At 45.6% G+C, this 25,000-nt stretch overlaps 1 protein-coding gene across 1 annotated transcript in view; it reads right to left on the bottom strand.

Moving 5' to 3' along the window:
- The window catches only part of LOC134067915 (cysteine-rich motor neuron 1 protein-like), a 51,793-nt gene extending 42,877 nt beyond the window's left edge, over positions 1 to 8,916 (bottom strand). Inside the window, exons 1-3 of the mRNA XM_062523404.1 lie at positions 8,213 to 8,916; positions 2,440 to 2,601; positions 1,983 to 2,162 (exon numbers count right to left, since the gene is read on the bottom strand). Coding sequence (XP_062379388.1) covers positions 1,983 to 2,162; positions 2,440 to 2,601; positions 8,213 to 8,522 — 652 coding nt within the window. The 5' untranslated portion in view covers positions 8,523 to 8,916. The remainder of the gene's footprint in view (positions 1 to 1,982; positions 2,163 to 2,439; positions 2,602 to 8,212) is intronic.
- Between the last annotated feature and the right edge of the window lie 16,084 nt (positions 8,917 to 25,000).

Genomic DNA, 25,000 nt, shown 5'->3' with positions numbered 1-25,000 from the left:
ATCAGCCCTGCAGAGCCCACTAAAACAACCCTGCACTCGGGGGGAGGAAAAATAATTAGGTGCTGAGAATGTAAAACAAACATTGTCTATTTAACAAAACAGATGATGCTATAGAATCTTCATACATTTCCCAAACTTCTGCGTGCAGGCTGATATGAGCTCAGTATTTTGGCAGAGAATACTGGCCATTGTCAGACGTAGACTATCTAAGCTACGCCATCCCATATTACAGTGTGCAGTACACCCAAACAACCTTAAACACTTTGTTATTCTCCCCTGAAGCCATTACATAAGTGGCCAACATCTGCTTTTTCAGCAGAGCGGGCCTCCTGTGTTGTGGGCGAAGAGACGAGGAGAGAGGAGATGAATGAGTAGATTCTACCTGCTCTAAACCACAGGGCTCATGGAGAGAGACATCCATCAAGGAGACGGCCTGCGTTTGAACCCCAGCAGCAGCACAGCACAGCACAGCGCAGCACAGCACAGCGCTCCAGTCCCCAGTGCTCATCTCCCTCTGCTGCTCCACTAAAACAGCCAGACACTTCAACTGCTCTGAGTCTGCATCCTCTCACACGCTTCCTCTTTCTCTTGTTCACTGGCTAGTTCTGTCACTCTGTTTATCTCAATCTCGCTTTCTGTTCTGTTTCTACCTCTTTCTCGCTCTTTCTCTACCTCTCTCTCTCGTTCTTTTTCTACTCTCCCTCTCCCTGTTTCTATCCCTTAATAATTTCCTCTCTCTAATACCTTTCTCTTTCTGTCTCTATTGTGGTTGCATAAAAGGGTTTCACAGCAAACACCAACATCTCTACAGCAATTCTTTGTCTTCCTTTATTAGACTCTTCCCCACCTGTACACATAGAAAATTAAGTGTCCTGCCAGCACACACACACTTCATTCTGGGCCATCTCACTGCTACACTCTCTCTCTCTCTCTCTCTCTCTCTCTCTTTCTCTCTCTCTCTCTGTACTGTACTGTAAGTGCTCGTGGAAGTGCTGCTTCTGTGGCTGTTGTGTCTCTCTGCTGCCTCTGCCTTTGGCTCCATGACTCTCACGTGTCCTCCCAAGCTCACCATACCCCAAGCCCAACTCCTCGAGGGACACTTTTTCCCCTCCTGTGAGCCAGCCTGTCTAAGAGCAGCAATGAACAGGGAGAGAGATGGGAGAGAGAGAGAGAGAGAGAGAGAGAGAGAGAGAGCTCAAAGGAAAAGAAGAGAGAGTCAGGAGTGATGGGCTGCAGCTTGACTTTGGGCTCCAGCCATTCCTCGTGATCACTCGCTCCGCTGTGGCCAACGTGAGGAGCATCCATCCATCAACGCTCCCACACACACACACACACACACACACACACACACACACACACACACATACACACACACACACACAGGTCCAGCCTCACATGATACACCTCTCCTGCTAAAACACTCAGAGAGCCATCTAGCCGTGTCTTTGGGGGTGGGGGCAGAGGGGATGCACAACAATGTGCCACCCCCCCCATATACACACACACACACACACACACACACACACACACACACACACACACACTTAAAGATATTCCAAGGGGCAGTTTGGGATACACTCCTGCCATCTGCGGAAACAATTTGTGCAACACATCCATCCTTTGATTCCCCTAAAGCACTTCGGCAAAGAAAAAAATACATTCTTATGACATGTGCAGCAAGCTCTCCTCAGCAGACCATTTCAAGAGACTGCCAGTGTTATTGTACAGTGTGTGTGTGTGTGTGTGTGTATGTGTGTGTTTATAATGGGGAGCCACCCTCTGTGAGTCAGATGAGGTTAGCGTCTAGCGGTTAGCACCATGACTGCCGGTTTGTTTCTGTGGCGATCAGGGCTAGTGATTGGTCACTGGCTTGGCAGCGGGTACCAAGAGAGCATAGAGAGCACCGGAGTGGACCGGAGTGGACCGGAGAGGAGTGGAGAGGAGCTGGGGAGAGAACAGGAGCGGGGCAGCTGTGGTCCTACCTGCGGCCTGCTGGCACTGGCTGCGGTCAGGGTAGGTGAAGTGGTCGTGGCAGCTCTGGGACTGGCAGGTGCAGCCGTCCGCCGTCAGGTTGCAGCCAGAGAAGGAGCAGGCTGGGTTGGCCACGCCCACAAACTTCTCCCTGTGCCTTTCACGGTGCTCACGGTCATGTCGTCTCCCCTCTGGAGCAGGACAGGAGAGAGAGAGGAGAGAAGGAGAGGAGAGAGAGGGAGAACAGGGAGAGTGTAAGGAGGAGAGAGGAGAGAGGAGAGAGAGAGAGTAAGAAAGAAAGAGGAGAGGGAGAGCCAGAGGACAGAGAAAACAAGAGGTGGTCAGACAAATAAACAACAATGGGAGAAAACAAAACAAAGAAACAAAGTGCACGTTTGAAACTGAACAAAGAGGTTATACAGTAGCTGAATTGGTTGCACTCCTCCACCAGGGTGGCCCCTGTCTTACCTGACTTGGCGGCCCGGGCACAAGCCTCTTTGTCGGGGTACGTGAAGGAGGTCAGGCATGAGTGTCTGGAGTCACAGACGCACTTCCCTCCCGTCCGGTCACAGCCACTGACCAACGGACAGTGCTCATCCTCCAGGCCTGCGTCAGGGAACTCCGGCAAAGCTGCACCACAGAGAGAGAGAGTGAGAGAAAGGATAGACAGAGACAATAAACAGAAAAGAGGGGGAAAAACAGAAAGAGTAAGTAATTAAGCGACTGAGTGACAGAGCGAGAGAGAGAGAGAGAGAGAGGGTAATGGTTAAGTGGGGCATGCTAGAGACTGAGCAAGACAAAGTAACGGTTGAGTAGGGTATGAGCGTTGCCCTGGCAACTCTGTCTGTTTTGCCACCAGTGCGGTGCCATGTGTGAGCATCTGTGGGTGAGTGTGTTCAGCTTTGGTTCCACAGTGAGGGGCCCCCTCACCATCTCACAGAAAGCCCACCATGTCTCAGCCCCCACTGTGCCCAACAAACACGCAATTGACAAACAGACAGGGAGACAAGCACAGAGGAGATGTTCACAATTGGACACACGATTATTACCTCTTTCTTTTTTTCTCTCTCTCTCTCTCTTTCTGTTACCCTCAGGTGAGACTATGTGACGACTGTAAGGCTGTGACTTCTCTCAATTTCCTGGGTTCTCCCATCTCTCTATGGGCTTGTGTAAACGCCGTGTGTAACTAAATAACTCAACTCCAAGCTACGCCTTTACATTCCCTGTATCTCTCTCTCTCTTTCTTCATGCTCTTCTCTTCATGCTCTTCAGTTCATACTCCAAAGACAGGCAAGGAGAGCTCCACTGGAGGCGACATCTTGAGATGTTTGCGTGGGTCTGGGGTCAACTTGGAGAAGAGAAAATAAGCCCCAGGGTGGAATTGGACAACTTGGATAAATAACTGTGAATGGAATAACCTTGACCTCCTGAACTACCTTCTTGGATGATGGAGAATGGTTCTGAGCAAATGTGGTGAGGGGAGAAATTGGAAACAAAATAAATTGGCTCGAGTGGACCTATGGGAGCGTGGTCTTTGGAAGCTGCAGGAGACTGTAGAGACGTTTGCTCACATTCCTGAGGCTAAGGTTGTTCACATTGTCTACCACGAAAATCCATTCTTCACACACTCAGAAAGAAACAGCTGAAGAGGAAAAAGTAACACACATACGCACACACACACACACAAACTGAGGTGTCAAAAAACATTTTCTAAGTTTGCCTTAAACGCCCCCCCTCTAAGAGGCGATGGTTTGCCTTGATGTTTGTCCGGGGTGAGGAGGTCACGTGTCTCAGGAGACTTTAAAAGGGCCAGTGACACCACAAAGCTATGGTAATTTATAACGGCAAACCAAACGCTCTTAAGACCTCACTGTATGTCGCCTGCAGCAGAGTTCAGCTTAGCTGTGAAGGAAACAGAAAAAGGGGATAGAGAGAGAGAGAGAGAGAGAGGGAGAGATGGAGAGAAGGAGGGGGTAACAGCGTTGGGTATATGGGGCATATTAACTCATTTAGTCCTGAAATTTCCCCTGGTGGAAAACAGTTCCTGTCAGTGATACACTGACCGCAGAGGGAGCCGGCTTTAGACTGGCGGGTGAGGCGGGTGAGGTGGGCAAGTGTCTGCCAGAGCACAAGCGGGCTTTTCAGAACCCCTAAAGCCTCAGAGCCTCCACCTCACGCCTCGCCAAGAACCTCCCGCTTATTTCCTGTCACCTCAAAATGATCCGCACCTCTAGAGTTTTTCCATCTGAAAAAAAAACCCTTCCTCGGGGGATATTTTTACTCTGCCCCAGAAAAGACGGGAGCCAGTGGGTCTAAAACAAGCTTTGGAGCCTCGTACTGGACCTACGGGGTCAGCCAGGCTAGACAAAGGCCATTTGGGGGAGGGGGGGGGGTAGTCGAAGGGGTGAGGGGGGCCACTGTCAGGCTTGTAATTAGCAGACGATTAATGAATTGCTAATCATAGCAGGCCCAGTTGGCCTGCTGGACAGTGCTGGTGGTCTGGGTTCCAGGCCTGACTGCGGTGGTGGTGCTGGCTGTTCCCAGAGGTGTGCTCTGGCGCACTCACTCACTCAACCCAGGAGTCAGCCTGTCTTGGCATTCGGGTCAGAGATGAGACAACTGACCCCGGGACCGTGACCCATGACTGATAGCGACGCTAAAAAGGAAGTCTTTGAAACATTAGATAATGCTGTCCGGCTAGCCCTCAGGAAAGAGAAGTGGATGGACAAGCATTGTGGTCTCCCTTTAAATCAGCAGCAGGGAAAGGAAGGTTCTGGTATGTTAAGTGTTCTGGTAAAGAGGGGCAGACAGCTTCACAGAGAAGCATGGGGATGTCCGTGTCAGGGTGACAGACAGCTCTGTACAACAACAGAGTGGCCGAGGTCAAAACGTTTAGTATGATGCTGTAAAGTATGCTGACAAAGTATTGCACACTCAGGTTCCAACCTGACAGTGACACTTCATAATATGGTGCGGGACTTCAATTCCTGTTTATTACAATCAACCAACAAGCACCTGTTGCATAGCACTCTGCACAGCGAGACTATCTTCACCCTTGACTGGGGAATTGTACTGTGTATTGTTCCATGAACTGAGCGGTTCCTTCCTGAATCTGATAAGGCAGAGGAGATACAGGGGCCTTATGACTGGAACTGCAATCTAATCAGTTTGTTCTTAGAGGCCTGGAACTAATGCATTAAGCCAGCCCAGTCCTGGGAGGCTTTTTTCCATTTGACAGACAGACAGACTGTGTGGTGTGGTGGATACTTTCCTCTTATTCCCTTTTTTCTTGGACTCATAGTTTTCTGAGTCAGAGTGACTGACATGTGAAAGACAATGCACATATTCAACAATCGCAATCATGAAAACAATCTTTGTCCCATTATTTGTTCAAGTGAACTTTGGTTTCCGCAGACCCCTAATCTAATGAAATCGCTTCCAAATCCCATTACAGCTCTATTGACAATTGGTAGCCAAACGGCTGCATTCAGATCAGCATTCCTATTCTCACAACATCCAAACAGCTGTGTTCACATACTGACTACTGTTCACTGTTCCCCTGCATATCAGACAACTCTGTTATGTAACGTTACATCTCTAATCACTCGGAACATAATAGGGGGCAATGATGTCACAAGATTACAGCAAGTCAGTAATAGTCTACTTTTTCTCCCCAATCAGGATTACTTCCTGACCTCAGACCTGTAGAGGCAAATGGGAAAGCGGGAAAAAAATGAGATATTCACAAGCTGCCTGAGGCGAGATAGATTGGCATATTAATAGCAGTGGACTTCAAATCAGGCTCATTATGAAAACCCTATTACACTGCACACCATCCAGATGGAGGCTGAATATAAATGACTTCATGTTTCTAATGAGCTTCCTGGTGAGCAAGGTAATGACTGTGCGACATCCTCTGCTCTGATGATGATGAAGTTACATGCGCTTTAAATACATTCCCCAGCCTATGCCCAGCCATGACGATGACGACTGTCCTTTACAAATGCACCCAGCTCACTCCCTCACTCCCTCACTCACTCACTCATACTGTGCACCTTATTTCCGACAGCTATTTTCTATCCAAGCATCTGAGTGGGAACTGGCAAAGAATAAGCTCTTGAGTAAATCCAGGAGAACAGAGAGAGAGAGAGGGAGAGAGAGAGAGCGAGAGAGAGAATGTGAAAAAGAGTGAGAGTGTAGATAAGAGAGAGAGGGGGGGGTGGGGGGTGACAGAGGGAAGTTGAGCAGAGGGTATAACAGAACAAGAGTCAACAATCAGACTCCTACCAGGCCAGCCCTATGCCAATCTGTCCTGAAAAATACCTGATTGCAATCCTAATCACTTAAAGGCTCTAGTCTGGGCATGCAGGAAATCCTACATCAGACTTGGTCCTTGTGCACGTTACACACACTCTCTCTCTCTCTTTCTCCCCCCCCCCCCCCCCACACACACACCCACACTCACTGACTCACTCACTCTCTCTCACACACACACACACACACACACACACACACACACACACACACACACACACACACTCACTCACTCACTCACTCTCTCACTCTCTCACTCTGTCTCTCTCTCTCACACACACACATCCCTACATTAGTGAGGTGTTGATTTAGACCCACTGCTGGCCTCGGTAGGGGACCCCCACAGGCTCTCTCCAGGGCCCTCTGGGGCCTCACCACTGGGGGCATGGCTCAATCACAGATGCTATTAACTCTTGGAGGGAGCCCTATCAAAGCTGCCTGTTCTCCTGATGCAGTGGTGGTGGTGGTGGTGGTGGAGGAGGCATCCCAATCTGCATGTTCACACAGCTCAGAGTGAGAGAAAGAGGGTGCGTGTGTATGAGGAAGACAGATGGGGAGGGGTGCACACAAGGTTTGGTGGGCTGGTTAGGGTGCTATCCCTCTGGACCCCACATGCAGGCAAAAGAGGGCCAGATCATTTTAGATCCGGAACCTTCTGAGAGGCCCACTTCTGTTTTTTCTCACCTCTTTTGACTCCAGTCTCTACCAATCAGCATGTCTGGATCAAGAGAAAGTCCAGGTGAACACAGCCATTTGTAGAGACGCTTTGTCTGACTTCAAAGTCACTCCGATCTATCTTACCAGGCCAGGCTAAAAAAACAATCAAAGGAATCTCCTAGCCTGAACAAGCATCTCACATAACAAAAACACTTAGTCGCTCACTAAATTTACTCTTTCGTCAAATTGGAGGTACTGAAAAGTCTTGCGCATGAGCTTGCATGTTTAGAGGACAACTTTGAAGACAACGCTCGTCGTAAACATGTGTGTAAGAAAGGATTGCTGGTATTTTACTTGAGGGGCTCAGAAGGAGAGGGAAATTCACTCCGAAGAAAATCTACCCATAGTGGAACCATTCAACAACCAGAGGAAAACTTAAAACATGACAGTTTCTACAAAAAAGAGGTTTGATCAGAAGAACGTGAAGGGGAGCATTACTAATCTACTTAGATTGTGTAAGCACATAATAGCAAAACACATTATCCCCATGGAAGGGATCTCTAGTGCTCCAGGGATGCGGAGAAGCATGTGCCATTAAATGGCTTGTTCGCCCCCAAGCTGTGTGACAGTAAACAGCACGAGCGTGTTTATTGAGAGCAAATGTAATTCTGACAGCTTTTCTGTCTTAAAGTAATGACTTCCTCTCACAGACATGTTATGCCCCAGTCTTCCGGGGATGAGCTAGAGTAAAAGTGACTTTTGGCTCGTCGCCAGACCCATTGTCACGCTGGCGCTGTGAGAGACTTGGGGGCTTAAGGAGAGAGGAGGCGAACGGCGGGGGGAAAACAGCCTGACATCAGGTTCTCACTTGGCAGTCAAGTAGTACTTCAACCCGTAGCTGCTCGCCTCGAACCCTTCCAACGACAGAGGAAACACACACACACACACACACACACACACACACACACACACACACACACACACACACACACACAGCGCATTCAATGGAACCATGAGCTCAGCTGGCGCGCGGCTATGCATATATGCCAAATTGGAAATGACATCCTGCGCTGTTGTGAGAGAAACGCTAATTCCCTTTTCTCACTTGAATTGCTCCCTTTCTGCCATCTAAAACATAAAGACGACACTTGCATTTTGAGACAGAAAATATTATTCAAAACCTCGGGACGCCCCTCAAAATATACCCCCAATCCTGAAAATATTAACTGGAAGTACACCGACCACATTTTATTCCGGATGGTTCACCAACCTTTACAAACTCCAACTTCGGCATCAGGATTGCGGGTATTTACTAGCCCTGTCTGGTTGACATGGGCGCAGGTCAGTCCCAAAGCGCAATAACCCAGTGCCCAGTCTTGACCACCACAGAGTTCCCATTCCAGCCGGGTACACTGATCGCAGCATCCGCACGGATCTTTGGCCAGAGTCCGACCGCTCTCGCAGGCACGCGGTACTTTGAACGGGCATGTCCGGAGATCACATGGCGTGCATTCATAAGCCATCAACACATGCGCTAAAAGTGAGATGTTCATGAAAAAGAGCAAGCACCTAAGATACATTCTGAGCGGTTTGCGATGGCGCTGTCCTTTTCCAGTGGGAAGTTCGTCTTGTGCGTATTTGTGTGAGTATGGGTGCGTGTGTGCACGCGTGTTTGTGTGTGTGTGTGTGTGTGTGTGTGTGTGTGTGTGTGTGTGTGTGTGTGTGTTGGCTCCGTTGGTCCCTCTACAAGTGCCACATGAAACTCCCAAGCCTAGAAAGGATGCCAACCTAAACTTCCAAAGAAATCCCGAGTACAGTTTAAGCACTCAAAACATACAAGAATTCCCAATAGACACGGACAAAAAAATCCATACAAATCCTCAGGGACAGACCAAAAAAGAAAAAAATCGTTCCCCAATGTTCCTTAATGTTTCTCCGGATCCTCACTGAATATTTGATTATGAGTCGGTATCCTTTGATTATGTGTCAGTATCCTTTGTCAAAGTTTGATGTATCCAACAGTCTACAGAGACACAGGAAAACGACTAGAAAACGTGGAGACTGCGGAGGTCCTTGTTGATATCGCAGCGTGAGGCTATCTGTGAGACACGGGGATGGAATCTGAAACCCAAGTTGACAGTACAGGGATAGAAAGCAAGGGCACCCCTTCCTTTTGACTGACAGCCGCGCTGGCCACTCACAAGTTGAAATCAGAGGGAGTGCTCCGTTAGGTAACGCCCCAAATGGTCAGGCTTGATTTTGGATACCGGAGCTGGTAATTTTATTGCGCAATCCACTTCTCTGAAAACGTAACCATTTATCCAAACACCCATTTATCAATCTGCCAGTGGTCATTCATTGAGAAGTTAACACTGGCAAATTCCAATAATCTGGTCTACACTTCAAGGGTGATGTCATATTGTCAAATTGTTATACGAATCAGGGCCGTATAGCCATAGAGTAAACACGTGTTATTCGGTCTAACAGTGCCCGTTCTAACATGACATTCCTGTAGAAAAGCCGTAGCCCACTTACATGCCCGCAGGTGTGCCTGCTGACTGTGTGTGTGTGTTAGTTATGACAGACACAATGTCATCGCATTCAAACCACAGAGTTCTTAGACAGAACAAAATCTGTTTCACCATAACACCACAAAAAAACGGTGCATGTTGTTCTACTTGTTGCTGAACATGGCTCTCAAGTCTCATTCATTGACTGTGAGGAACCAGACCTTACACTACACACCTTTGATTTCTCAAATGTAGGCTAATATTATCATTTGATAATCACATTAGAGATGACCTGATGATGGACTATATTCAGTTTGTACATTTAGTTTGCATAGACTGTGTAAGTATTAGTGTTGGTATGATGTTACAGCATTAAATGTTCGATCAACAATAATGGGGACATCAATTAACAGAAACAGAAATTTACGCCATGGCTGGTGGCTAAATAGGCCTAAACTATTTATTCTAGTTAATTTGTGATTTGGATGCAGCGGAAGGTGATTCTTTTGGACAGCGGTGAGTGAAAGGCTATTATTGTATGTATTGTGCTGTATTGAATTGTATTGTATTGTATTGTAGCCTATATCTTTATATGAGGGGATATTTTGAGCATACTTGAATATTGGGGAGGTCATGTTCCCCTCAAAGCATATTATGATTACAGCCTTGATATGAATGGAAAATAATAGGGTATTATACAGTATATGAAATATATATTTACTCAGTCTCAAACTCATTCCAAAAGATCAAAAGGTTTCTCTACCGCTCCCTACTTGGTAAAGGTGCACACCTGTGTTTGTCTGTCATGTTGAGACGTGTAGGTATGTAGCCAGTATTTAATGAAGGCTTTTTATTTTTCATTCAGTAGTACCTCAAGTATTTTTTTTTTTTCATTGGAGATCAAATGGTCTATCTGATCCCACAGATCAAATGATTTATGTGCTAGTCTTTTGATGCCACATCATCCTCTGAACAGTTTGCGGAGTTGTATTTTCAAATCAAATTATTGTGTGTTTATTGCACCACAAGCTTCCTAACTTAGGACCCTCCCCTTTGGGCCTGCAGGATTTCTGGAGTCTGTGAGGGTAAGTGATGTAAGTGATGTTCAAATGTTTTGGGATGTCATATATATCACCTATCACTTGAATGCTAAGTGATGTCCCTAAAATGCAGGGAATTTCAAATCACATACAGTGGATAGAAATCCAGCCATGTTTTCAAGCCCTTAGTGTTTGTGTTTTCTTTTCAGCTTAACACTTAGCAATTAAATATGTACGCATCTGTGTTTACTTGTCATTGATAGATTTATTCATGTATTCATATCTTTCTCTCTCTCTCTCTCTGTATGTCTGTGTATGTGTGTGTGTATGTGTGTGTGTGTGTGTGTGTGTGTGTAAAGGTATATGTGTGTTTGTATGAGTGGGTGGGGGTATCAGAGTGATCATCAAAGCGAAGTACAAACAGGATAGACAGAGAGAGAGAGAGAGAGAGAAAGAGAGAGAGAGAGAGCGCATGTGTGTGTCTCTATGCAGGTGAAAAGTTGAGCCTCCTGTGATGGCAGACTGAAGTCGTGTGAGTACACACAGCTGTCTCTCAGAGGTGCTGTTTACCGCCCAAACCTTTCCAGCAAAACACACACACACACACACACACACACACACACACACACACACACACACACACACACACACACACACACACAGGCAGCGTGCGCACACACCTCCCTGACCCTCTCCGTTTCAACACAAGAAGCCGTGTGTGTGAGACCAATCTGCCTCAGCAAAGAGTGAGAGTGCAACAGTGTTTGCCTGTTTATTTGTAAAGTCACTTTTTCATTAAACATTTATGGAAATCCCCTCAAGTCATCTGATGTGGAGCCAAAGGCTCTCATTCATACACAGCAGCCTCTCCTCTCCCCCTCACTGGGAACATCTGCACAACCAGAGCCAGGCTCCAAGACAAACAGCACTCTGCCTAATCGTGGATACATACAGACAACTGGCCTTTTGTCTCTCTATCTATCTCTCCCCCTCTCTCTTTCCTCATTTGCCTCTCTCCTTTCTCAGTTCTATCCTTTGTTTTAGCATCTCGACCTCCTCTCTTTCCTCATCCTTTTTATCCCATTCTTCTCTTCCTGTCACATTCTTTGTCTTCTGCTATAACTATTTTTCCTCTACTCCTCTTTCTCTCCATCCCTCCATTTTATTTCTTTCCCACTGCTCTCTTTTCCCCTCCTTTTCATCTCTTCCTCTCTCTCTTCATCCACTACACCCCTGGAGTTCTGAATCAGCTAAATGAGACCTCTCCTTACACTCCTTGATCTTTATTACCTCCGCCAAGGAGCTTATCAGATAGAGAGGGTTACAGTAAAGCGGAGCAATGAAGGATCTTTGAGGTTATGTTTTCATCAGGGGTTGTTGGTTTATTTGTTGTTTTGTGTGTCTGTCTGTTTCTTCGCAAGATAACTCAGAAAAGTTATGGATGAATTTCGATACATTTTGGGAGTGATCCGTATCACCGTCTAGATGCAGGAGGATGTTATGTGTTCACTTGGCAGAGGTTTGCGCTCTCTGAGTGCTTTTCTAGTTTTCTTTTTGCTTTGTCTCCACTATGTATCTTTCTCTATCTATCTCTCTCTCACACACTCACACAAACACACACACATACACACACACAACTTGATGTTTGCCTTGTCCCATAACATCTTTCTCCTCTCTCTTCTTTTCCTTTCCTACATCCCTTTCTCCATCATCTCCATGCATCCCCCTCTGCTCCTCTCCATCCACTCAGTGTGCTCCCTTCCCCATGCCTGCCCTCGTCTAACTGGGCTCCCCTGAGCAGCAGGCCTCTCGCTGGGCCTCTTTCAGCCCTTTTCCACCCACAAAGAACCAGTTCCATTCCCGTTTGTGAACCAACATTTGAACCGTAGGCTACGGACCAAACTGACCAAACAAAAAACGGTTCAGAATGTGGCACTTTGGTTCAGAGCTGGAACCAAGAAATAGTTGTTTTTTTCCTGCCGTATTTACAGAACAACTGTCATATCATCCAATTTTTGTTTACACCTCCTTAGTTCCGTCCAAAACTGGTGGAAATGTGGGCTGCTTCACTATATAGCACCAAGGTTCAAAGAATTCTAAATTGAACTGATTCAAGAATGCATTTTGGTGTTCGAAGAAAATGCCCTGTGATGTGAGAGAGCCCCCTGGCCTTATGGAGGGACCCGCTTACCCATCAGCCACACCATCACCATCAGCTTTAAACCAGAGCCAGCTGGACATCAAAGGCCTCACACCAGTGTCCCTGTACCAGCAAAAGGGTTTTCTTTGGCATGATGACCACTGAACCCACTACATTGATTAGTTGGCTCTGTTCGTTTTCTACTGTCTACTGTACTCTTTTTGAGCTATTTATTGCACATATATAAAGCTCTCATTTATAAAATGACAGTTGTCATCAGCCGTCATCTACCAGCGTCTACATTACATCTTACTCCTTGAAAGGAATGTCTTGATGTCAAGTGTTCAAAAGCACTAAGTAAGTAATAGTGGCCTGGTATCTGCAAGTAGTATTTGTGCTTATTATGCTGTGGAACCATCCCATGACTCAGTGTCCCCTCAGACCGCCATGCAGTCTGCACTCCTGAGAAAGTTCTTGTTCATCTTCGGATGATGACAATAGCTGTGAATGTCTGAAAGGAAAATGATAAACAATGACAAAAAAACAAAACCCCTGATAAAAAAACATGTGTGTGTGTGTGTGTGTGTGTGTGTGTGTGTGTGTGTGTGTGTGTGTGTGTGTGTGTGTGTGCGTGTGTGTGTGTGTGTGTGTGTGCATGGTAGTGTGTGTGTGTGTGTGTGTGTGTGTATGAGCATGTGTGTGTGGTGTGTTTGTGGTGTGTGTGTGTGTGTGTGTTTACATGAGACAGAGCGTACATCAACAGTATGGGCCACTGGGAAAAGCCCCCTGTCAGCGCTGTGGTCGTGATGGCATGACCTTTAACCTTGTGACCCTGTGACCCCTCATGTCATAACACAGCAATCCAAACACTCCCTGCCCTGGTGAGTCAGACTCTCTACGTTATAGCGCTGCCGTGTGAATGTGTGTATTTGTCTGTGTCAGCAGGTACAAGTCCAGAACAACCTGTACTTTTGGGAATATGTGAAAATATGCTGCCATATGCGACTATGTAGTATAATATATATGAAAACACATTCTTTTTATTAGGACCCAAGCACTGGAGGTGCAGGCAGTAGAAGCATAATTGTTACTCTAAGGATTCTTCTCATAATTTGGGCCTGAGCACCGGATACTATTACGGTCATTAGGGTTTGTGCTTTTTCTCAGACTTTTCCCCTTTTTGGGTGGTTGTCATGGGTAGAAGGTCTTGGAATTTGGTACACACATCCAGTGTCACAGTCATTACTCAGGGACAAAGGGACTCTCTAGCCCCCCTTATATCATTTAGTATGTGGTTGGCACATAGTTTCAGCTACACACACTAAATTTGATGTGTGTGTGTGTGTGTCTCCACAAGGCGAATAACTTTTGTGAGTACATTGCATTAGCCACGCCCAACAGGGTATTTGGGATTTGATCAGGCTAACATGAGCCCCCCCCCCCCCCCCCCCCCTATGTACATAATAGTGCAATAGACAAGACAAAATATATTTGTCAACGATATTTTTCAGATTGCTGTGGTGGTTAGGATCACTGTCCCTATCGCCACCACTAGTAGGCTCCTAGGTGGAGTTAGCCAGCTAGCAAGGAGCATATCAAGGAGTAAGCCTCAGCCTAACAATGACAATAATGATCATATCTAATCATGAGAAGTAGCCGATTCCTCAGTTTATGTTCATAGGTCAAGTAACAACAGTAAAGGATAGCAATACAAGTTATAATACCAAGTAGGCATACAATGTTTATTAACTTGTTTAAAGGTATACTATGCAACGTTTTTTAGTTAATCAATTCGTTCCATACTGTTATATATGATTAAATGAGTCATTACCGGTCGAACAGTGTTTTTTTTGGCCGCTCTAGTGGTCTGTAGCGGTAAAACCACACTTGCAACTTCAGGAGACACCGGGCACGCACCCATGCTCTACTCCAGGAAGTGTCATGTAAAGTCTCATGAAAAGGCACGGCAGACTGACCGATTGAGGAGTTTTGTCAAATATACACGCTAAAGCTGTAGGGGAAGCTCTGCAGAGAAATATGCAAGCATATAACGAGCGAAAATGAAAAGTGAAAGCGAAACCGGCCATGAAATCGCCAATCCTGCATAGTATACCTTTAATAAGTCATTTTTCATTTTCCTGAAAACTAATGGATTTGGATATGAAGTTTCCACCCGACAGCGACGATATTGCTTAAGCCTCAAAATAACAACTTCCTACAAACTAGTGGTTACTAGTAGGCCTAACTGGCATATCCCTGGTTAAGCTACTATGTTTCGTTGCTGGTGAATGACGTTCTTGCCCGCCAGCCGATCTATGTGACGTCACGTGCAAAGTATGAATAGGTATTGTTCTCAACTAGCCAATCAAGGCGTAAGTGACGTCATGCAGGGCAATTAAGTACTACCGGTAAGTACCAAGTCTCTTCAATGCAAAAGTATTTAGGACAATATTACATAATGTGTATAGGTACAGAGATGTTTGCTCACTGAATACAAAATATACAACAGATATATCAAAACATTTCATATATCAACCCCCCCCCGTCCAAGGATCTGCAGATTGAACAAAAAAGCTAAATATGAGGGCGGAAGATTAGACTTTGTTGATGTTGCGTCCCGGGGGCTGATGCATACTGTACTGTATGTGTAGGGTATGTGTCACTATGAAGTGTATGTAAGGCATGTCAGCATCTCCAAACCTCTCTGCCTGGTTGTTGGTCTTGATAACTCAAGGATTAACACAGTTCAGAAGGACTGTGTGTGTCTATGTGTCTGTGTGTGTGTGTATGTGTATGTGCGCATGTGCTATATAAGCCTTGTCGAGAGCATGAGTACATTGTGAAGATTTACAGAGGTGTGTGTGTGTGTGTGTGTGTGTGTGTGTGTGTGTGTGACATGCTGCAGAGGTTGACGGCAAGTGGACGTCCGACCCACCTCACCTCAAACAGATACACACACACGCCACACACACACACACACATACACACATACACACATAGAGACACATTCCCTTCACACACACATCCAACCACTCCAGATGATGAGTGCCTGGTGAGTGGAGACCGTCTGGCCCAGGCGATTACACTCCGAGTAGAGCACAGCCCTCTCAAATCCTCTTGGAGAGAAAGAGGCCTTCCATGGACTGTCCTGCTATCTCACCCACACAAGCAACCCAATGCAATGCATACAGAACAGATACTGACAACACTGGCCATGGGTCCATCTTAAACACAGATATAGTCACAAAGAATACACACACACACACACACACACACACACACACACACACACACACACACACACACACACACACACACACTTAGGTTGCTTACACCCCAACCAACCCCCCACCACCCAACCTTCTCATGCACATAGCCCCTGACAGGTTAGAAGGCAGCAGTAATAGTAATAGATGCATGTGACACCTAAGTCTCAGGGTGGGAATAGGGATGTGTATGATAATTCAAACTTTATCTTTTGAGCCCCTCTACTCTCTCAGTCTCAATGTCAGTTCTATCTTGGTCAGTCTCAGTGTCAGTTGATAATACTGAAGAATGAACATGAAGAACAAGATAGTTGGCAACCACTTCTAGAGCATTTTTGAGAAAGCTGATATAAACCTGATAGCCGATCAAAATTCATCAGATTTTCATAATCAATGAACATGAGAGAGTCCAGTGTCTCTGAGACAAAATAAGAGACAAAATGAACATGAGAGAGTCCAGTGTCTCTGAGACAAAATGAACATGAGAGAGTCCAGTGTCGCTGAGACAAAATAAAAACGTGGTGCATTTCTAAGTGGGTAAGAGGGATAACTATATTGTGTGGCGGAATAACAATTGGGAGCACTTAGACTCGGCGCAGTAATATCCTCACTCCATACTGAAACTGAAAGTGCAAGAGTGAGGATATTACGCCACACAATATAGTTATCCCTCTTACCTGCTTAATGCACCACGTTTTATTTTGTCTCACCATTCTTGGTTGTGTGACTACTCGTGTAACTGTATTTTAATAGGGGAAACATGGAGGTGTCTGGTCGCTTCTAACTTCATCTCTCTTTGCATCCTAATGAATGAACTGGGCTAGCTAAGTGCTACCAAAGTTGTGCCGCGCGCCAGAGCCAGTGAGTGCACGCATTGAAACGTGAGAGGTATGTATCAACTCGTGTTAGTTAAGGGAATAATGTAGTTTAATATGAAAAAACGGTGAAGTGTTCCTTTAAGTGTGTTCTCAAGTCAAAATTTCTCTGCCATACAAATTGGAGCGAGAAGTGCTTTTGGAGCCTTAAAATAAATAGTTAACAGAATATCAGGTGTGTCCAGAAATCACCAAATTTGGTAAAATACATGTAGCTAGTTCCCTTCAGTGGCTTCACTGTTGGCTGAGCATACGCTGTGAATGGATTTTATAGTCAATGAGCTCTAACATTCAGCGTTTCAGTCTCAGCCCTGGGGCAGGCTGCCCACTGCCTGTGCGTGTGCACTGAGTGTGCGTTGTGTGTGTGGAATGTCTTGATGTTCACTGGTGAATGTACTTGGTGAATTGTAATGTATCAATTTATTTATTCATGTGGGTACTACACATTTGTGGTGGTTAGTGAGGTTTCAGTTTCACGGTAAAGTGCTTTGGGTGCCTTGAACTGCACTTTATAAATGCAATGTGTTGTTGTTGTTATTGGTTGTGTTCATTCATAGATGGATAAATGATTTTCATCAAACGTGTGAGCCACATCTGAGACACAAGGTGTTGCTTCCTGCTCTAACCTGTGAACATGGGCATCATGAGAATCAACAGGTATACTGGCGTCACATGCACACAGCACAACACATGCAGTGTGTCCCCATCTCAGTCTCAGTCTGAGTCCAGTGACTCATAATGAAGAGCAGATCGCCCGTGTCACTTCCCCTCCCCTCCCCTCCGCTACTCTACTCTCCCTCCACACCGCCTACCCCCTCACCACGCACAACACCTGACACACAGCCAGCAATACACACCCGCCATGTCATCTGGCTCCCATACATACACACAGCACACGCACATGCACATGGAAACATGCATGGACACACACACACACACACACACACACACACACACACACACACACACACACACACACACACACACACACACACACACACACACACACACACACACACAGAGAGAGAGAGACAAACATTAGCACAAACATACACACACAATCTCTGGCACACACATGAGCATTATTACAGACACACTCAAACATCCATGGAAATCAACATGAACACAAATGAATATGAACACAAGTAGACTTAGAACAAGAGGTTAGAGCAGAAAGCCTGAGCCCTCACAATAAAATATGTTATTGGATGTGAAAACACCTCTCCAAAACAGGGGCTCTATAAATGGCACAGAAGAAAACGATGTGGGGGAGGGGTAGGTTACAGTTGTTGGGGTTATTTTTGACAAAAACAATATGTCTGTGCTGGCCACATCTGTGTGACACATTGGGCTAATAACAATCTTGCATTTTTTCCCCACAATTATGATCCAAGAGGACTTGCAGTACTATTTAAACACAATATGCCCCCTTGTCCATTATATCTGATGTCCTCTCAAATACAGTTTATCTGGCTAGAGCAACAGAGTACCTTGTGTCCTGTTGGAGTTGCCATGTAATTGTGATCTCCATTGCCTGGATGGAGACCTGGCTGGGACAATTCCAACCTGGACCATAAAACTACCCCATAGTTACCTTCCCCATGTAGCTACCACATACAATATAATCTAAACACTCTGGTCAAGTTCTGGTCTGTTTATGTGTGTGGCAACGTGAAAACGTATGTAAGAAGGCTGAGAGAGAGTGAAAAGCATTGGTTGAGATACAACAGATAGATTTAAATCCAATACGTTTTTATTCCTGATGGGGGAGACTAAACCCAAAATCAGAGCTATTATTTTATCACTTTCTACCAGAGATGAATCACCTCATGTTTTCACAATCCGATAGACCCTGCACCCCTTTCTGCACGTTTTTAATGTGCACTTCATGCTCATAAACTTTATCTCTGTCAACTAGCCCGGGTCTTGGGTATGAATCCTTCCTCGTTGAGCTCTGTAACCTCCATGAAGGAGGTCTAACAGGAAGAGAGGGGAGGAAGAGGAGGAGGAGGAAGAGAAAGAGGAGGACAACGGGGTCATAAAGATTACTGTTGGGTAAACGGCAGAGAGCAGCAGTGATTTAGCTGCGTATTGACATGACAGTCTTGCCAGGGGAAGCTGCAGCAGAGCGTCATGGGGCAGCACACAGACCAGTGGCTGGTGGGTTCACCGAGTTCACTGCGGTGAGGCTCCACTGCTGATGCCCCTCATAGGAGCACTGCTCTCATACAGTATAATCACACAATGCGCTCATAAACCGCCCACTCCACTCACTACAACACATGCACATTATTCTCCACAATGACAATACTTCATCTTCCTCTCTGATACACTTCTGTTATTGTGTACACAGCACAAACTAATTGAGCTCAGTTATGTCTAGAAGAAATAGCACTGACATAGGAGAGCTCCCATTGCAATGTGTTCTTTCCTGTGGGTTGCAGTCCTGTAATATACCACACCATTCACTACTACACTCCCAAAACACTTCAAATTAAAAAATTACAAATCAAAACTCCACTATTCTGCTACCCATAGGATTATAGGAAGGATTATATTTTGCCACCCATAGGAAGACTGCAACCAACAACTGTTAACTTTACAATGTTGGGTTTAACTGCATATTGCCTGAGCAGTTGTCCTCTTCACGCACTGAGTTAATTTGAGGAGCCTTTAAGTCCACCCTGTAAATCTTACCTTTGATGACCACATCATTCTGTCAACGCAATAGTATTGCCACATCCAGCATGCTACGTAAACCTTTCTGACCTTTACTTAAAAAGATCTCCCTTTTCCTGTTGTTTAATCAGTGTTACGTAAAGCAGGGAGAAACTGAGAAGCCCACTAACTTGCTGTGTGGAAACGTGACGTTAAAGAGCGGGAATATGCCCCTAACTCACCAGTCAGAGTGGCCCCAGCATTCCTCAAAGCTGACTCCAAGTATCATCATTTCAAAGGGTCAGTGTGGAAGCATGTTTCAGCTTGGGCCACAGAGAGAAGCCTTGAATTTGAATTATGGCCATCATTGTCTTTTCCAACAGTCATTGCAATTAAAGACGCATTAGAGCGCATTTATAGTTGAAAGATGATATTGCTTGTCTTTCCTACCCAGCAGGAGGGGTGACACGAGGTCAGCCTTTGGTGCCCTGAACAATTTGTTATTGTGACAGTCCTGCATTAAAAAAGCACTGGTGGAGCAGACAGTTCAGCCACTATAGATGTCCACACTGAGAGGTAAACTGCCATGTTCATGAAGGTGTCTCTGGGAAAAAGGCCAGGCCATCTCCATGGCAGAGATCAAAACCTCTTTCTTTAAATATGAGGGACAACACCAGGAAATGAGATATGTTGAAAGTGATCTGATTTAATTGCTACAGCAGGTTGTCAATAGAGTTAAAGCTGTTTTCAAAAGTGTATATATGGCAGCTTCTGCATCAAGACTTACTGTTAGGCGATGGTTTAATGGAGGAATTTGGCTATAGTCTTTAGGTGCATCCTTTAAGGAAGACACACTCACATGCCTATGCTATTACACACTGAAGGTGAGTCTGACCTATATCTTCCTGTTGATAGTCTATGGCAGTGTGTGTGTGTATGAGTCAGTGCGAAAATTCCCGGGCCTCCTTCTCTCCCCCCTCTGGGCACGTCGGTGACCTTGAGGAGCGGGATGGCTCCAGAGTTGTTTGACATTTAGTGGCCTGACTCACTCGCGCCGCCATCAAGCGCGCGCGGAACGTTAAGTGGCCCTCTCGGTCTGGGCTTTAATCTGCAAATCTCCGCGATGATGGCGGATTCCAGAGTGGATTGGGAACATTAAAAGAAACCTTTGTGTCCACGATCCGTCTCCCCCTTCCAAAACACCGGCCCCACGCGCTTAAGCTTTCACTCGTTCTCCAGGGATCAGCCGCACCGTCATTGCCCACGCAGGCCTCAGATACTTCAGACTGTTTTTCCAGTTGTAAACGCGGATTTGGAAGGGTGCTAGCAGCTTTATCGCGCCGAGCAATCAGCAGAGCCCGTGCTGTAGGTTAATCTACTCGACGCTTCCAGGGAAGAAATCGCCCCAGGTGGGGCTCCCGGATTTACGGCCGAGCCCTCCATCTGGCTTTGGAATGTCAATCTTCATGTTCAAGAGGTAAATCCTCACATAATTACAGTGCCACAAACTCAAACATTAAGGTGAAACTACCACCTTGTCGGCGCTAAATAACCAATGTTTTATAGCTGCAAAACTTGGGAAAAGAATGTGAGCAATGTATAGGGTAATGATTTGAACTTTGGACTTTTAAAATGACAACAAAATGTCAGTGGTAAAACCGAAGAAAGAATAAAATATTATGTTCATGTGTCAGGGCATGTAGCCTAGTCCAAGTAATTACCACTGAAAAGATGAGGGGAAGACCTCCTTACTTTTAAACATAGGTCAACTGAATTAATGCTATTTCAAATAAATCCTTATAGGTATGTTTTGGGACACTCTACCCAAATAATATGAATTGAGCAGACGAAGGACAGCCACCTACCTACAATTAGTGCTGTAGATAAACGGCTCTGTAGGCCTACAATACATGGTTGTAGCTCCCTCTAGTGGTCGATAAGGCATATATTGCACAGCCTGAAAGTTGAGAGTGACCTTTCGCTCAGAGAGCACCTGAAGGAGGAGCGGATCTGCGTGCCAGATTGAGCTCAGGGTCATCTGCTACCTGGGTGGTCATTCAGCGGACATGTTTATCCAAACATAGAAGACATATTCATGTCCTATCAGTTTACTCAAGGCCCTTTTGAGGGCCTGTGCCCAAGTATAATTGAACCTTATGGTCTTGACACTGATATATGGGTGCCACAGAGCCAGATGTGGTTGTTAATTGTAGAAGTATTGTAGTATTAATGGAAAGACAGTCTGGACAGATGAGTCATAAGTCTTAAAGACTACATTTTGCAAACAGACAGAGAGACATTGTTCTATTGCTCTATTTTACAAAAAAAGAATTAGGCATTTGTTTTAATTTTCCCAAACTTAACCTTATGTATGTGAATTTGAGTACAATTTTCCCTTTCTTCTACCTACTGTAGGCTCTTGTGTACACACACACACACACACACACACACACACACACGCACGCACACGCACACGCACGCACGCACACACACACACACACACACACACACACACACACACACACACACACACACACACACACACACACACACACACACACACACACACACACACACACACTGACACTGACACACTCCAAAGGCGGAATGTAATTTATCATCTGCCAACCATGACTGTGCCCTGCTCATAAGCATTGTCTATTGTTTGGCTGTCTTAAGGGTGGTCTGGGAAACAGAAGGCACTCACACACACGGTGGTGTAACTAAGCCAACAGGAGAGGCCCTCCTCAGCAGTAATGATGTGTGAATCCATCATGAGGGCCCTGCCGTTGCATTACTCACTGACTCTGTGGAACCCATAAGGGAGCTGTCAGTCATGTGGTTCTCCTGTGTGTGAATTAGGAGTGGGGAGGGCGTAGCCAGAACACACACACACACACACACTCACTCACTCATGTGCACACACACTCTCGTGGTTGTGGGCAGGTGAAGGCAGACCACCACCATCACCATCACTGCCGCTGCCACGCCAGACCTGCAGTCATTAGCAGGCTCAAGTCTAATCATGCAGGCCCATTTAAGCAGCATCACAGATGGAGCTGTGCCATGCCAAAGCGCCTATTAACACTGAGGAATGGAAAGGCCCAGATGTGCTGAGCATGTGACTCATTGGCTAAAGGAACTGCACATAGCTGGGAGGACGTTTTGTGGCTGAAAAGCAGTTTTTTTAGCTCTCTCATTCATTCTACCTAATACCCATACTTGTGCCGTTGCTTCAGAAATTGAATTGAATTTCTAGTGCTGGCTTAAGAGGTGTATTAACAGCCCTGTCTTGAGACATGTGCAACTTTGTGCCATTTTTGCTCTGGAACAAAGAAGGCAATGGAAATGACTGTCTGTCACTCACACACACACACACACACACACACACACACACACACACACACAGAGAGAGAGAATAAAGAGAAAGAGATCAACAAGATAATAGCTAAGAGGCATACAGTAACTATAGCAGAACCCCAGTATGCCCCTCACCCTTTAGCCCTGCTTAACAGGACACACAGACTTGTGAGCGTTCACTGTCATTGGCACTATGTTCATGTTCCACATGTAGACATGTCCAACATGTAGACCTGGCCGTCACACTTGTTGTGGTGGTGGCCCACCGTACCGTTCTCTTTCTCTACGTGCAGGAGATCGTTTCCTGTTTTTCCCGCTGCTAAATGCCAGCAAACAATGCTCGGAAAGGGCCTCGTTCTTGCCTGTCTAGACTGTCGTCTATCAACCTGACGCACAAGGCCGTCTTACTCGTCTAATCATATTTCAAAGGCCTATCTTGCAGCACACCGAGCCGAGGATGGCGAACTGTGAAAATGACCTATTGGTTTGTCGGATAAAAGACACGGTGTTTGATTATTATCGCTGGAAAAATGTGTCCCAGAGCGGTCTTTCTAGGTGAGCGGTGGAGAAAACAGTGGGGTCCAAGAACAATGCCACCCATAAACCCCTCGGAAACAATGGGGTCCACGTCCGACAAGAGAGGTTGATGAGTTCAAGATTTTCTGTGTTTATTCCTTTCAGTGTATCCACTGCCAAACAAGAAAAAAAGTTGATTTTCTATTGAATTCATTGTAGCAACTGCTGTTTTCCCTGGTGTTTTGTTATGCCCATTCCCTGCAGTACTCTTGGCTAGCAGGTGAGGGCAGGCTGACATAAATGGAGCTCTCCTGTTCAGCAAGCGTCTAGCAGCAACTGCACTGTGACCCATAACCAATGCAAAATTGCAAATAGCTCTGATTCACAAACCACACCATCAAAATACAAGTCTGTACTAAATATAAAAACTAATTTTGTTAAAAACAAAAATGGGGAAATGAAAAAGGAAGACTAGATGTGTAACTAGCTTTGTGTAACCCACTCGGAAAATTGAATTCCCTCGGGTCAACTGTATGTGGTGTTTACATTTACATTAACGGTTTCAGCAAAGGTCACAGACATCATCCTATCCACCTGTAGCCTAATCTGTTCTGATAAGACACAATGTGGTCATAATTCACATAGAACGACTGGACAGATTGAATGTTTATTGTTGTTCACATCACATCACTCTGAAAATGCTATTTGTCACCTTTAGGACAGAGAAAGAGAGAATAAGAGAGTTGAGTGGAGCTGCACTTTGAACACAGACCTAACCTACTGACAAAACACACAGACCTAACCTACTGACAAAACACACCCCCTTTAGTAGTGTGTTCTTAAGCTAAGCCATAATACTCACAGACCTAACCTACAGACAAAACGCACCCCCCCCCCCCCCTCCCCTGTTTATGAAACTCAATAAACAGTTGATAACAACAACAACAAAAAAACGCACCCCCTTTAGTAGTGTGTTCTTAAGATCAGACATGATACTCACAGACCTAACCTACAGACAAAACTTACCCCCTTTAGTAGTGTGTTCTTAAGCTCAGCCATGGTACTCACAGACCTAACCTACTGACAAAACTCACCCCCTTTAGCAGTGTGTTCTTAAGCTCAGCCATGATACTCACAGACCTAACCTACTGACAAAACTCACCCCCTTTAGTAGTGTGTTCTTAAGCTCAGCCATGATACTCACAGACATAACCTACTGACAAAACTCACCTCCTTTAGCAGTGTGTTCTCCATACTCACAGACCTAACCTTAACCTCTGCCATGATACTCACAGACCTAACCTATACCAACAAAACTCACCCCCCTCAGCAGTGTGTTCTTAACCTCAGCCATGGTACTCACAGACCGGAGTGGTGCACTTGTTTTACTGATCAGGGAGTCTGGTGAAACGATGAGGGCCTGAGGGTCAGTCAGAGCTGGACTATGTGCAGTTTAATGTATGCTAGCATGTGATCAAACATAAGAATGAAGTATGTTGGATGAGGAGAAGGCCGCTGGTCAGTCAGCTCAGCAGTAAGAGAACTAGTAAATTATCAAGAGGGTATTACCATTAAATCAGTTAAGACAATGGAATAGTTACATTAGAATCTCTAAAGATATAACATTTACAATAAAGAGTCTACACAACATTATTGCACATCAGATGTCTTCACCTGATGGCCTGGTGGTAAA

This window comes from Sardina pilchardus, chromosome 20 (genome assembly GCF_963854185.1).
Source record: "Sardina pilchardus chromosome 20, fSarPil1.1, whole genome shotgun sequence".
Lineage (NCBI taxonomy): Eukaryota > Metazoa > Chordata > Actinopteri > Clupeiformes > Clupeidae > Sardina > Sardina pilchardus.
Note: the sequence above shows the minus strand (reverse complement) of the source record. Positions and strands in the feature narration are given on the sequence as shown.